This window comes from Protopterus annectens, chromosome 7.part0 (assembly GCF_019279795.1).
Source record: "Protopterus annectens isolate FY-2018-M chromosome 7.part0, PAN1.0, whole genome shotgun sequence".
NCBI lineage: Eukaryota > Metazoa > Chordata > Ceratodontiformes > Protopteridae > Protopterus > Protopterus annectens.
Window position 1 is genome coordinate 27962995 of NC_056739.1, and position 15000 is coordinate 27977994.

At 40.6% G+C, this 15000-nt stretch overlaps 1 protein-coding gene across 1 annotated transcript in view; it reads right to left on the minus strand.

The window, feature by feature from the left end:
- Nucleotides 1–15000, minus strand: part of LOC122805775 — an 889800-nt gene that overhangs the window by 529451 nt on the left and 345349 nt on the right. Inside the window, exon 9 of the mRNA XM_044076042.1 lies at nt 1–215. This exon is cut by the window's left edge and continues 121 nt beyond it. Coding sequence (XP_043931977.1) covers nt 1–215 — 215 coding nt within the window. The remainder of the gene's footprint in view (nt 216–15000) is intronic.

The following is a 15000-nucleotide window of genomic DNA, read 5'->3' on the forward strand; positions in this document are numbered from 1 at the left end:
CCTCAGCTCATCCTCTGAAAGACTTGCTGCGATGCTTTTGTACATAATTTTGTTCTCAAATCTGGCCACATGATATCCCTGGAATTCCCATTCTACCACAAGATGACTGAAATCCATTGTGCCAGATTCGATCGTGAAGTAACATGGCAGCAACACTGTTGATCTCTCTCTGTCACGAACTGAGGGACCACGTATAAAAGTTTCTGGTTTACCATCTGCAGTAGAAAACAGAAAAACAGAGTTAAACAGAGAAATGTATGTCATATTTTTACCAAACTCTGATGCAATTTATGCCAAAATATTTGTATAAAATTCTTTTTGCAAGTACAGCACTGGGATTGGCAGTTATATAGCACAACAACATTGGTAAACATAAAATTGTTAGAAGAAACCATTCTGTTGCACAAAGAAAGAATAGATATTTGAAGTTTGCAAGGTACCTGTGAGTAACAATACACAGTTAAATGCACGAAACTGCAAATAAGTTGCATCAAGTAGGCCCATGTTTAACTCCAGCATCCTACATGGGGTACAAAATACAGACCTTAGTTTACCTCCTGCAACCTAGATGACACATCTGCGTTCACCTCCCACATCCTGCTTGGGATGCACCCATACACACCTGTGTTCCTCTTGCATCCTACATGACATGTAACATATACACCTGTGCTCACCTCCCCATCACTCATGACTTGTAACACATACACCTCAGTTCATTGCTCGCGTCTTACATGATATGTGACATGTACATGTTTACCTCTCAAATCCTCCAGTTACGCCAATATGTCATTCTGCAAGACTTCAATCAATTGCAAATTCCCTGAATGTACATTGTTCTCGTAAGTGTAACTCTTTCTAAATATCTCAAGCTTTGTTACCCAAGTAACTTAAGCAAATTTAAACCACAGACCACATTTATGCACATTTCCAGTTGGATAGAAATGAATTTCTTAACTGCCTAACACAGACCTTTAGAATGCATGTCACTAGTAGAGTATCCAAAGGGGAAGTGGCAATAGTGAGATTGATCCTTTGCTTTTCAAAGGATAAAGACAGAGTAAGAGAGCTCATGATATGCATATCCATCCCATTGGAATGAGCAGTTTTCCACAGCTTTTTTATTTATTTATTTAACATTTGTTGAGCTGGAAAGTTCAACTAGGACAGAGCATATTTTCAGTGGAGGCCCGGGGAGAAATGCTCCAGATGCATGTCTTTGGAATGTGTGAAGAAACAGAAGTACTAGGATGAAATCCACGGGAACACGGGGAGGGCATGCAAACTCCGCACAGAAGGCACCCAAGCTGAGAATTGAATAGGAGAACCTCTTGCTGTGACGCGACAATATTAACTGCTGTACCACGGTGCTGCCCAACATAGTCCTCGTGTAGTATAGACAATGGTTTTCCATGCCTTTTCCATGGGTGTAAATGCAAATTTATTTGTACTTTACTACTTGCTTCTCATTCAGCAGATATCTTTACTTAATTTTCCACACTTTGATCCATGCTAGACCACTATTCATGTAGCCTAGCTAAAACTTTCGTTATAGGATCCATTTAAAGTAATATTTCAGTATTACAGACCTTCTAGACTGTCATGACTCTAGACCATGATAATACATAACCCTATCTGGCAATTAATGATAGTTTTCTGGAATGGTATTACATGCTAGAAAATCCTCTTTGGGCATGTTTTCCCTTGTGAAGAAGTCAGCAAACTGGTAGTCCAGTGGTTAATTTGCTGTTTATAAAGCAGTGATCCTTGTGTAACATCCGGGACCAATATTTAACCAGAAATATCCATGTACCCATTTCTTCTATAAATACAGTTTCATGTTTCCTGAGCATCTTCTCTTGAACTTCATTTTCAGAGTTTATGTACTACATCATTTCCACTCTAAATAAATTTTATGTACCCCATTTATCCTAAACAAGCTGGAACAGTACATTTTACTGTTATCACAGTAATGTTTCCTTTTATTGCGTATAAGTAGGTTTCTTGTCAGTAACTCCCATGGTTTTATGTCGTACTCTATAAGTGTTCCCAATAAGATCATTAGGCTACAGAATTGTCATGTCTCAAACAATTACATTCAGTTATCAGAGTTACACTTCTCTTGATGTCTGCTTCCAAATTCACAGGTTTGCATTCTGTCTTTATTTATAGCACAGAATTGTTAACTTTTTACAGAATTAAGCTTTGCATAAAATAAATATTTGCTTTGGACATGATCCCTGGGATTCGTAAAGAATCTCACCATGGGCACTAAGAGCTGTGGTCAAATGATCCCAGGGATTCGTAAAGAATCCCACCATGGGCACTAAGAGCTGTGGCCAAATGATTCATAAAGAATCCCACCATGGGCACTAAGAGTTGCGGCCAAAGGGGGTTGTTTCCATGATCATGGTCAGCCTCAATAAGAAAGATTTCAATATCACTTCATTTGCATACTTCCAAATTACAGGGTGTTCCCTATAGTGCTCAGTGGCACTTCCTGTGATAACTGCCCCTGGCAGCCCATTCTTCACATTGGCACAGACACCCCCTTCACTCAGTCTCATGCACACAAATCCAAATACCTCTTACTTGTCCCTTAGTTTACAGAAAGTTACTACTGTAGTGTCCTATTTCCCTGTCCCTCATACGTCTTGGACGATTACAGACAGTCAGTGATGCCAGACATTAGAGTTTTAGTCTTCATAGAGTTCAGAAAATGCACAGGGTTGCTAGACCTGTAGCTGTATTATCATTGTAGTCTTCCAGATTTTTCCTTGGTGTCATCTAGTGACCCTCCCTCCATGCCCATCAGCCTTCAGCATGGCCATTAAGAGGTACATCAGCTCTTTCACACAGACACACCCCAGCTCTCTCATCTGTCTCTGACTTTACATAATGCTCCTAATTTTTCTTCTTGTATCCAATTAAAAATGCATAACTCCATGGGCGGGTATGTGCACCACATATGGGTATAGGGGAGTCCAAGACAAAAGTGAATATTGGCTCATGTGTACTACAGGTCTTGTAGTAAAGTGTTTCAGTAAATACAAGTAAACAAATGTCCAAGGTAACAGGTTACAGAACAAAAGCCATGTAAGTGAGCTAATAAAAGTAGTAACACAGTAAAAGATGTCTGTCTTCAAAATTGTAGAGAATCCGGATTGTCACAGGGGCCTGTATCCTATCCTAGTAAAGCAGAAAAATAGCATTGCTAAGATGGCTTCTGAAATAACTATAATTATTGTCAGCACTGAGATGTTAGAGAGAGAAACATTACCTGCCTAGGTACTCCAATCTGACTAGGGACAAAGGAGGGATATCTTTCCATATGTCATTGTTCATTTGTACTGGGAAGGAGGCATGGAGACAAGCAGGTGGCAGTGTTTGATGATATCCCAACAGGTGTTCTATTATGTAATGACTTTGATAAGAAAGTATTTGTGTATGTATGGTTACATGTGGCCAGGCTTGGAGACAGTCTTGTAGGAAAGGTAGCAGAGGTAATCAACACCTCTAGCAGAGGCTGGTATTTTGTGACCACTTCAAAAAAAAACAAAAAGCCTAAATCAGAGTCACTGCTGTCAGAAGATTATTTCTGAGGAAAATGGTTGAAAGAAGTGAATGCAAATCTGATAGAATTGTTGAAAATGATTGGACTTGCTATAGAAGATGACATTGGGAGGATTACAAAGAAGAGAAGTTAATGCAGGAACAGCTCTCAGACCACTCTTTGTAAAACCAATGCTTTCCTATTAAAACATTCTGATCAGTAAGACCATATACAATGAGAATTCTGCTTTCATTGCTGCTTAACAGATGAAGACAGGCTTGTGGAATTAGTTCAGAGAATATTATCATGAATAAAAAAGGACTGATGGCGTTGAATGGAATTTTACTATTTCTTCTTTAAAGGCAAAATAAGTCTTCTCTATGAGAACCTAGACTATGGCTTATATAACATCATGTCACTGTTTACTTACTTTTGATACATTTCAGATATACTGTACAAACTAAAATGGCTGCAGCACAATGCAGTCATAACATTACTGTTAGCATTATAATCAGAAGCCTTTGTAGCAGAAAGTGAGAAAATATAGCCCAGCTCTTCCTGATGAGAACAGATGTGCAATACTTCAGTAGGCCAACCATACCAAAAAGAAAACATTAATAATAAATTAATACCAATCTAAATGAAATATGTTTCTACATAAAAGTCAGTAATGGGCAAAATAAGAAGTGGCTTTTCTGTTTCTACCCCTCAGCTTAGTATTTTCCTTCTGACGGCTGAACATTTAGTGAAGGCATTTGGGCAGCAGTTTTAAAAATCTGTAAGGTTGTTAGTATTGAAAAGAAAATAATTTTCTGTGTGCTATTTAAGGTATTGCGACCTGTTGTACAGTCTGACCTCTCAAATAATGAGCAAATAAAATAAGTTTGTTTATCTCAGAAATGACTGCCTTCATGGGAGGGCTGTCACAAGAAGTGAAGCAGAAAACAACAGGGCAATGCACATATTATTTTATTTTATATTTGCTTCCCTCGATAGCACACTGAATACAACTAATGATTTGCAGGTACTGCCCCTGTAAAATAATTCACAAAGACAAAGAAGGCAGTAAGCTGTACAATTAAAAACAGAACAAAAATAGAAAAGTGACTATGTACAAGAAAAGTCAGGGTACCTTTTTGGCTGGGCTTGTATAGGCCCTAGGGCCGATAGCCTAATACCTACTTATGAACCTATGAAAAAACTGCACAGCAGCAGCAATTAATAGATGTTTGTAGCAGTAACCAAGAGAGAAATGTATGTTTTACATGGGTAATGAGAGTCAGGGCAGGGGATGGCAGAGGAGGTGAACATAAGAGGTGTTAATAGTTGAGAGATGGTAAGGCTATTGGTTGAGAGGCACTTACATGATGTGGCCTGCTATGTGGCAAGTGTAGTTTGATTTGGAAGAATTTTTTAAGTTCAGCTCCGTGGGTAGGGAAGGAGGACTGTAGGTCCTTTAGCTGGGTGGAGAGTCTCATAGTTTAAGTAAGGATGTAGATGGAGGAGTAGGCACAGTGTAGCCTGGTTTGTTAGGAGTTGTTTGGGAGAGGCACCTGGGCTGTAGTGTGTGTGTGTGTGTGTGTGTGTGTGTGTGTGTAAGACTACAGTCCAGAAAGAATGGTTTCTGTAAATCATTAATTTAAGTGTGTGTGTCTGTTTGCAATAAAATTTAGCAGCTACTACTGGGAATGAGTTAGGATGGAGAAATTTGAAGACCCTAGTACCAGGTGAGGTAGTAATACTCAAGAGAGAATGAGTTAGTGATGAAGCATCAGATTTTGTTTGATAATCTGCAGTGTGGAGGAGTTTTTCTTAAGAGGCTGGGGCTATTATGGCTAGGCCATATTCATACTCGACCAGAAAGAGAATCTTGCCTACAAATGCCATGGCTGGGTTTGGTAGGTAGGTTGATATTTTCCTATCACAGAAAAAATGTGAGTTAACTTTTGCCTGTGGTTTTTCAGTATGGGTGGGTAATGCTAGTAACTACCACAAATTGATGTATTTGTACGAGGTGGTGGTTTATATTAGTGTGCCACAAAAGGTAGTGATATTCATAGTTTCAAAAGTAATTACTAGCCGTGTAGTCCAGGGACCATCAGTGAGCCAAGCTCGCATTACCACCTGCCTCCAAGCACTGTCTGGTTAAGTGACTTGCCCAAGGTAACAAAGAAGGCAAATGAGGGCCGAGGGAATAAAACTCTATACCATGGAAATTACAGCTCCCAACCTTTACCCTCTGCACAATCTGCCAGACTAACCCTCTGCACCAACTATCAGAGTGAGTTTGGTGATTTAAGTTTTTGGGTGGTGCCAAATAGTATGCCTTTTTTGTGGTACTAAGTATTAGTTTAAGGTTAATGAGCCAGGAATTGGGGGAGTTAAGGTCTTTTCTGTAGTTGTTTCATTTGTGGCTGGACCTAAAAAGTACCATGTCATTAGTACAGTGAATGAATTGCAGAGTAGGAAGGTCATGAGGTAACTTATTAATGAAAACAGAGAAGAGAGGAGGGGCAAGGATAGGTTGCTAAGAGACCTCGGGAATAGGTGGGCAGTAGTCTCTCCTTTGATAACCACATCACCACAGTAGTCAGGAAATCCTTCTACATGGCACACCTAGTCACAAAAGGGTTCTCGTCTAGAAAAAAAGGAGGTCATTGTTCCTCCATACTCATCCCTCATCAGACCCATTATAGAGTACAATGCCCTGTTTGGCATGTATCTCACAAGACACCTACAATAATTGGAAAGGCCACAGAAATACCTCACTAAGAGGATTACCAGACTCAAACAGATGCCATACACAGATCATCTCAAAATACTCCAGCTCTACTCCGTCGCATATCACCTACTCAGAGGCGATCTCTGCCTAACATACAAAGCTATGTCAAACCCAGAGTTGTTGGACATGCTACACTTAAAGAAATCCCAATCCCTCCGAGCTACACGCTCTAGGGACCTAAACCTTGTCACCACAATAAACATAACATGCTAGAGGGATAGATTCCTGTCCTAGAGACTTCCCAAACTCTGAAATAAACTACCCATTCATGTCAAGCAAAGCTCCTCATTGGCCCTCTTTAAGAAAAATCTTTACAACTGGATGGGAAATAGAAAATTCACCCTGTGGATCACTTCTGTGGCACTGCTTGACAGGGACACAGGAAAATAATTTTTTGGGTGGTGAAAGCCAGTGAACCTTTTTGGCTAGGCTTACTTATATAGGCCCCAGGGCCAATAGCCTAGTACCTACCTATGAATCTATGAACCATGGGGTACTCACACAGAAAGAGGTGTGGTCATGGGTTACTCCCACTGAAACAGGTGTGGTCATGGGGTACTCCCACTGAAACAGGTGTGGTCATAGGGAAGGCGAAGCCTAACTGCACTTTGAAAAAATCTGTTTGATATGAAGTCTTGGAACCATGTGATGGATATGCTACTGATATTAGTGTTCTGAAGAAAAAAAGGATGAGGTTGTGGTAGATTATGTCAAAGATTTTTGTAAGGCCAATGAAGATTGCGACTGTCATGTTAACTTTGTCCATATTGATAATAATGTCTTTAGTTAAACACCAAAATGCGGTCATTATACTATGACCTTTCCAGAATGACAAATGGCCACAGGCTTACACCATGCAAATGAGGGATAGATTAGTATAAGGAGATTATATTGCTGAATTCAGCATGATAGTTGGATATAAATGATTTTTGCTAGCACCTTGCAAAGAGTGGGTAGGATGGAAATAGGATGAAAGTGTGAAATGTTTTAAGGTTTAGATTGTTTGGGAAAGGGGTAGAGAGAGCTGCATTTTAGATATTTGTTATCATATTTTTTGTCAGGCAAAGGTTCAAAAAGAGGCTGGGTTAGAAATACCTTGCAGTGGTAGATAAAACTGTGGTCTGAGCCTGGAGGTAGGGGCAAGTTTGTTTCAGGCAGATTACTGTGATTTTTTTTTTTTTTTTTAAGTAGAAGAGGGAATGAAGGAAGGGAGCGCTAGGAGAGAGGAGTAGAGATACTGTTGATAGTTTGGGGAGGGTGTCTAAATTCTCCGATAAAGTCAAAGGAGTTGAGTGGTCCTTGATTGGTCTCAATTAGGTTAAAAGAGGATTTGTTGTTGTTACAGGATTTGAGAAGACTGACCTTGTACCAAAATACCACCATTTGTAAACAAGGTATAGTGCTAGGGAGATGTGAGTTGTGATTAAACAACTGCAAAGATTTGTTCCCTTGTAAAATCTCATGTATAAGGGAAGGATCTGATGAAAGTCTTACCTAATGTGAAGACTAATTCTGCTTTATTTAAATTTGAGAGACTCACCTTAAGTTGTAGTTAAATGATTTTTTTCAGGCTGGCACTATAGTTCTGTACTTGTTTCTCAAGTGTACTTCATTATGAGGGAAAACTTCTCATCTTAAGTCTTAAAATGTTAATATTCCTCATAGTTTCACATTGAAAGGGTCTGTAATACTTTAAATGATAAGAATATATCCATCAAAATAACTTTATATATTATGAAATAACACATTTAACCATTCTTTTAGGTTACCAGTGGAAGTTGTTAGTAAGCTGTTGGTACATATTCCACGTTTTACCTGTTTGTTCCACATTATGGGGGGAGAGTGTTTCACATTTTGGAGACAGAAGGCTGAGAGCTATGGTTTTGTGTTTACTTAATAATTACATATATTGATTAAACAGTGTGTCAAATTGTTTATGATATTCCTCATAGTTTCACATTGAAAGGGTCTGTAATACATTAAATGATAACATTTTCCTGTTCATGCTATAAATTAGGTAGCTGCAGTGTGCGACAGAACTCCGCTGTCATGCATTCTATAATATCCTTTAATATCAAGGGCGTTTCATTGGGGCACAATGCTAATTTGTCTCCATCCCACCCTATCCCAGGTAGGAAAGGGTGCCATTTATTTGGTAGGAGTTACTTCAAAAAATTAATATTCATTATGAAATATGTATCCAGAACTGGTAAAATATTTTGAAAGTAAAGGCTGTGGAAAGAAGACAAGACACTTTCTCAGAACAAATGAGGCAATTTCAGGCTGTCTGTACATGGGGAAGGATTAAAGATAAATTATAGAAAATAAACAAGCAAATAATGCCTGGCACATTTGTTGTTATGGGGACATAATGGACTACCAGTGGTGTTGTGTGGCCAAACTTACTTTATAAAATCAAACAAAATAAGTGAAAAGCTTCCATTCTGAAGTGTTTATTCAGGCTTGGATTGTAATCTATTTTATGCTCAAATGTGTTGGTCGGCCACTTTTTTTCTGCTTCTATCTTTTCTGATTTGCTGCATTATTCAATGGTGTCTGTAACTTCAAAGCAAAGCGGCGGCAGGCAGAAGCTGTGTGTGTGTGGCGAATTAGAATGGGAAGAGACTCTATTACAAGAGGTCAGTGATCATTACCTGTGACCAAACAACTTTCATTCAGACTGCCTCACTTAACTACTCATTACAGTCACTTCTTAGACTAGCTACACCTCAAATAACTGCAATCAACAAGGCCAGCTTTAAGTGAAATTGAGGCCCCTGGGCAAAGGATTACATAGACCCCATGTTGTAAACCAGTCCTCCTTGTACCTTCCCTGATCCCATCTCTGTCCTCCCTATCCTGGCCTCATGTCATCCCGATTCACTACCTCTTTCTTGCTTTCATCACAGGCACTCTCCTTTTAAGGTTTTACTTTCACTCTTTTAAACACAGTAACTTCATTTCTGATGGGCTTTGCATTGCACTTTACCAGATTGTCTGTTTTCAATTGTATTTTACTATTACAGGCTAAACACTCAAGTGCGCTAGCCGTTTAGTGTTTTATAAGTGTGTTTTAATCCTGCATTTGCTGTCTCCCTAATTCTGGGGAAAAAAAAAAAAAAAAAACTACCACAAAAATCCTATCTGCATCCTCGGTTCCAGCCTTTCTTTAAACCAGTATAGTCCAGGTCTCAGATTTGCTGATTTCAGGACTGTATACTGTGTTGTGAGTGGACCAGGCCTTCCAGAGATAGAAGGAAGTCTTGCAGCCTATCAGTGACAAGCTCTGAACAGTCTATCTATTGCTAGGAGAGTGGTTTCCAGCTCTAGGTTGTTGTACTATTGGCCGTTTTGGGCTGCTTCTATCCCTTTCAACTTCCTGCTTTAAAACCCGTGTTTGAGCACTGCGCAACGTTACTTAGCTAAGGTTAACTATTCTTGGTGCCAGAAAGTCTGCTCTTCAAATTTTCCCTGAGAACCTACTGGTTTTTCAATAGTAGCACTAAAATCTGAAGCCCTGCGACTAGCACTTGTTCTAGAAATGCTAGAAAGCACTAAAGAAGCCATAAACTAATACAAGCACTAAAATTCAATCATAAACACTAAACAACCTAAAGTTGCAAGTACATTGCCAAGGTAAGGAAAAACAGCCTGGTACTTTGCTGAAAAGCACCTAACCAGGCATGTCCAAGGGTCAGCTTCTGGTGATTTCTCCTGTCCACCTTGTGAATCTCAATATACTGGGGCAATGTAGCAATTGCCTCATGTACACAGACAACCCTCTGCAGTTACATAGCCAAACTGGAATCAAACCTCTCTCCAGCCAAGACTGTGCTAAACAGTCAGGAGGAGAAGGTAAACATCTGCACTACACCTCAAGCAACACATAGCCCTACAAAACCCACACCATCAACACCCACACATAATAACACAAAACCCACATATGCAGAGGCCCTTAACATTAACCTACCCAAACAATGAGGACCTCCGAAGCTGAAATACAAACAAACACCAATCACAACCAAAGCAACACATAGCTCACAACACCAGTGTGCCATCCAAAAACAGCCTCTAAGGCAAGACAACATACCAAACACTTTATTCATAGGTGACTCTATAGTCAGGCACACCGATGTCCTACTTACCAGGCTGAACAAGGAGAAAATTACAGTCAGCTGTCTGTTGGGTGCTAGGATCTGCCGCATAACTCAAGTCACTCCACAACAAGTACAAATACGACTCTATCATTGTACATGTTGGAGTGAATGACTTGTACTTCCCTGGACTCCATGAAAAGAGACGTGGAAGAGCTCTCGGACCATGTGGCCCAGGCAGGTATGACCCTAGCCCTGAGTAGCATCCTGCCTTCGTCCAGAATTATACCACAGTACAAGGGCAAAATGATTGACTTCAACATCTGACTAAGCTTCTGGGGTCATTCGAAGGGGATCCAGTATCTGTCTGCCTGGGATGACATGATCGACAAACCACAATGCTTTGCCAGAGATGGTCTGCACCTGTCATGCCTGGGATTCAGATTACTGGCTAAGGCTCTTGCCATCCTTATAGTGCCTTTTTTAGGCAAGGTTCAAATGACAAAACCACCAACATGACAGATACAAATAAGCAAAACCTGAGGGTAATGCTACTCAATGCTAGAAGTCTAAACCTCAAAATGCAATCCCTCGAGGCACTCCCAAAAATGGAGAACATAGATATCAGTGCAGTAACTGAGATCTGGTTCAAGGCTCCAGAGAGCACCCCGGCAATACTAGGCTACAACTCTTAGCACACTTTTCAGTCACCAAACCAGGACCGAAAAAAAAGCGGAGGAGTCACACCTCCAGGCTAGTTGCCCAACATAATGCATCTGAAATTCTCCAGGTGCAACTGACACTAGGTAAGGTAGCAATCCAAACTGTAGCTTGCTACAGATCCCCCACCATATCTCAAGAGTCTCACCACACCTTCCTAAACATATTGGAAAATATTAAGATACAACCAAACACCCCAATACTGGGTGATTTCAACTACCCTGCAATTAATTGGGAAAACTACTCTGGTACCAAAACCTTCGGCAAATGATTCTTGGAATTTATTAATTCCAATGCTCTGGACCAACTAATTCATAGTCTTACCAGGGGCTCAAATTTCCTAGACTTAGTCATTACTAACATGGGAAATCGATGCTCCACACCAGTGGTTATCCCCTCATTGGTCAGATCAGACTATAAACTAATCACCCTTGACATCCGAATCCCACCCCCACCCCCCAGTAAGCAAACCACCGTAAATAACTTTGCCAAAGCCAACTTCATGCTACTCAAGTCAGAAGTGACAAACTTCATGACATCCATGCAGAAGGCAACTGAATGTTCGGCTGAATCCTACAATAAGGCACTATACGAGCACATACACGCATGCATGAGTCGTGCCATCCCAAACAGAACCAAGACGCTCTCCTCCAAAAATAGGAAGCCAATCGGGTGGTTCCCAGCCATAAGCAAAATATGCAACAGAAGGAAGAAACTGTTACAGAAAAGAGGAAAATCCCAGGATGTAAAAAATACCATTATCAGCCATAGCAAAAAGCTGATATCCCTCATAAAAGCCTCCAAAGCTAGTTACAAAAATAAAATTGCCAAAGATTCCAAAGACAACCAAAAAGCATTTAATACATATGTCAAAAATGTAAGTGGCAATGCTCAGATCTGCTCTGAGCTACAACAGAATGGCATTAAATATACTGATCCCAGTGATATCACCAATATCCTGGCAGATCGATTCATTGCCAACTTCACCCCCCTTACCCCCTAAAGGGCCCATCCCAATATTGGAGGATTGCCAAATTCCGGTAATCACAGATACACAGGTAAAAACTGCACTCTCCAAAGCTAAAAACACAGCATCCTTGGGACCAGATGATAACAAGGGCTGTGTACTACATGAACTACAAAATGAAATGACATCTCACCTAAGAGTCATGTTCAACCATAGCCTCACCTCAGGCTTCATGCCCACTGAATGGTGCACAGCTACAGTCATCCCACGCCACAAGTGGGGATCCACCTTGGATCCTGGGAACTACCACCCCATCAACTTGACGAGCCTGGTCTGCATGGCCATGGAATGCATTATCATGAAACTTATAAACAAGGACATTGGCAACCATCAAACGATGGAGCCTACCCAGTTTGGGTTCGTGAAATGCCAATCTTGTCTCCTCACCCTGATTGACTTCTTCAAATCAGTCTCTAGAGCAATGGACAAGGGTAAGGCAGTCCACACAGCCTATCTAGACCTTGCCAAAGCCTTCACCACTATCTCTCACTCTGGAATCATAGATAAACTTACCAAGCTGGGTATAAATCCCTACATCACTCGGTGGGTTGCCAACTGGCTTACTGACAGAACTCACACTGTAAAAATATCCAATTCCAAATCCAGCTCAAGACAAGTGACAAGTGGATACCTCAGGGTTCAGTCCTGAGACCGCTCTTGTTTGGCATCTACTTCTCTGAAGTACAGGCCAACACCAAGGGACTCTGGCTATCAAAGTTCGCAGATGACTGAAAACTGGGAGCCATTATCAAGTCCCCAAATAATGTAAATATCCTACAAAAGGGCCTTACAGAAGCAGATGCTTGGTGCCAGAGTCATGGACTCAAACTCAATGCAAAGAAATGTACAGTTATCCCCTTTGGGAAAAAAGACATACCCATGAACTACCATATAGGTGACAACACACTAAACACTGAAAGTGTGATAAGAGACTTAGGAACACAGGTGGACAGTGGTCTCACCTTCGATAACCACATTGCCACAACAGTGAGGAAATCCTTCTATGTGGCACACCTCATCAAAAAGGGCTTTTCATCCAGAAAAAAGAAGGTCATTGTCCCACTATACTCATGCCTCATCAGACCCATTATAGAGTATAACGCCCCCTTTGGTATGTACCTCACAAGGCATCTGCAACAGTTGGAAAGGCCACAGAAATATCTCACCAAAAGAATTACAGGCCTAAAGCAGATGCCCTATGCCGACTGTCTAAAAAACTCCAGCTATACTCTGTCGCATGTCGTCTACTCAGAGGTGATCTCTGCTTAACTTACAAGGCCATATCTAACCCTGAGCTGTTGGACATGGTCCACCTAAAGAAATCCCAGTCCTTCAGAGGCACACGCTCCAGGGATCTAAACCTTGTCATCACAATCAACAAGACATGCTGGAGGGATAGGTTTCTAACCCAGAGACTCCCCATACTCTGGAATAGACTGCCCATACATGTCAAACAGAGTGCCTCTTTGGCCGTCTTCAAAAGTAACCTTGACAACTGGATGGGAGATAGGAAATTCACCCCGGATATCAGATCAGTCACCCTGCTAGACAGGGGTTCAGAGAAGAAAACATTGTGGGTATAAACAAGCTGGGAATTGTTATGGCTAGGCTTGTATAGGCCCTAGGGCTGATAGCCTAGTACCAACCTATGAACAGACCAAGACTCCACTTGAACAGGTATGGGTGAAATAACTGAATTAAGATGAGGGACAAATCACTGGGCTCTTGAGACTCTAAGGTGCATCTAAGAAGCTTTTTCTATGACCTTTTCATGCACTGATGCCCAGAAAAAATAGTCTCATTTTTTTTCCTTTCAAGGAAAAACAAGTTGTGTAAAATGTAATGTTCAAAGCTAACAACATAGTAATTCCAATGCAATGCAATGACAAATGCTTGCAAGGTTCTATAAATCCTATCTGGGAATAGTGCCTGCTTCCACACCCATCCAAAAAAATGATGGTTACCTTCAGCGTACTCCTCCAGAATTAGACTGAGACAAACGTAAAATCACAAATGGCCACAGGCATACAGCATACAGATGAGGGTCTTGGGGAGGAAACCAGAGCACCTGGAAAAAACCTACACACAGACAGGGAGTAAAGCCTCCACACACAAGGAATCTCAGCCAAAAACTTAACCAGCAAACAAAGTGCTGTGAAATGGTAATGCCACTCACTGCACCACTGTACCAATGATCATCTGCTACCAAATGCATCCTGCCCAGATTGCCACAGCACAACCGACATCCCACATGCCCAACAATTAAAGATGCATGTGTTGGCAGTCTACACTTCAGATATCAGACTGCAGTAAAATAAAAACATATATTGCCCACAGTAGTTTAACAAACATACACAAAAACAGATGTGACTATCAATTATAGATATTTCCATAGAAAAAAGCAGTTGCCACCAAATGGATTGAGATATTTATTCAGCACCAGAATGATCCATAAATTTTAAAAATACAGATAAACAGATAAAGTCCAACAGTAAAATAAAATCCAACAGTAAGTGCTTTCGGGTTGTTGCCCTTCTTCCGACATTTCTTCACCAACATAAAATTATATTTAAATCACCTTTCAACCAATCGTTAATCAGTACTGTACCCGCCTTTTCTTTAGGGCGGGATTTATTGGAATAACCTTATTGAGGCCAGGAAACCTATGTGCTGTTAGTTCTATAAATATCTCAATCCATTTGGTGGCAACTGCTTTTTTCTATGGACTTGTGTTTTACCGTGGGCAGTTACCTATGGTGAGGCTTCCAAATTTTGCTTTATTCTTAATTATAGATATTTGTATGATTGTGACTATATACCTCAGATG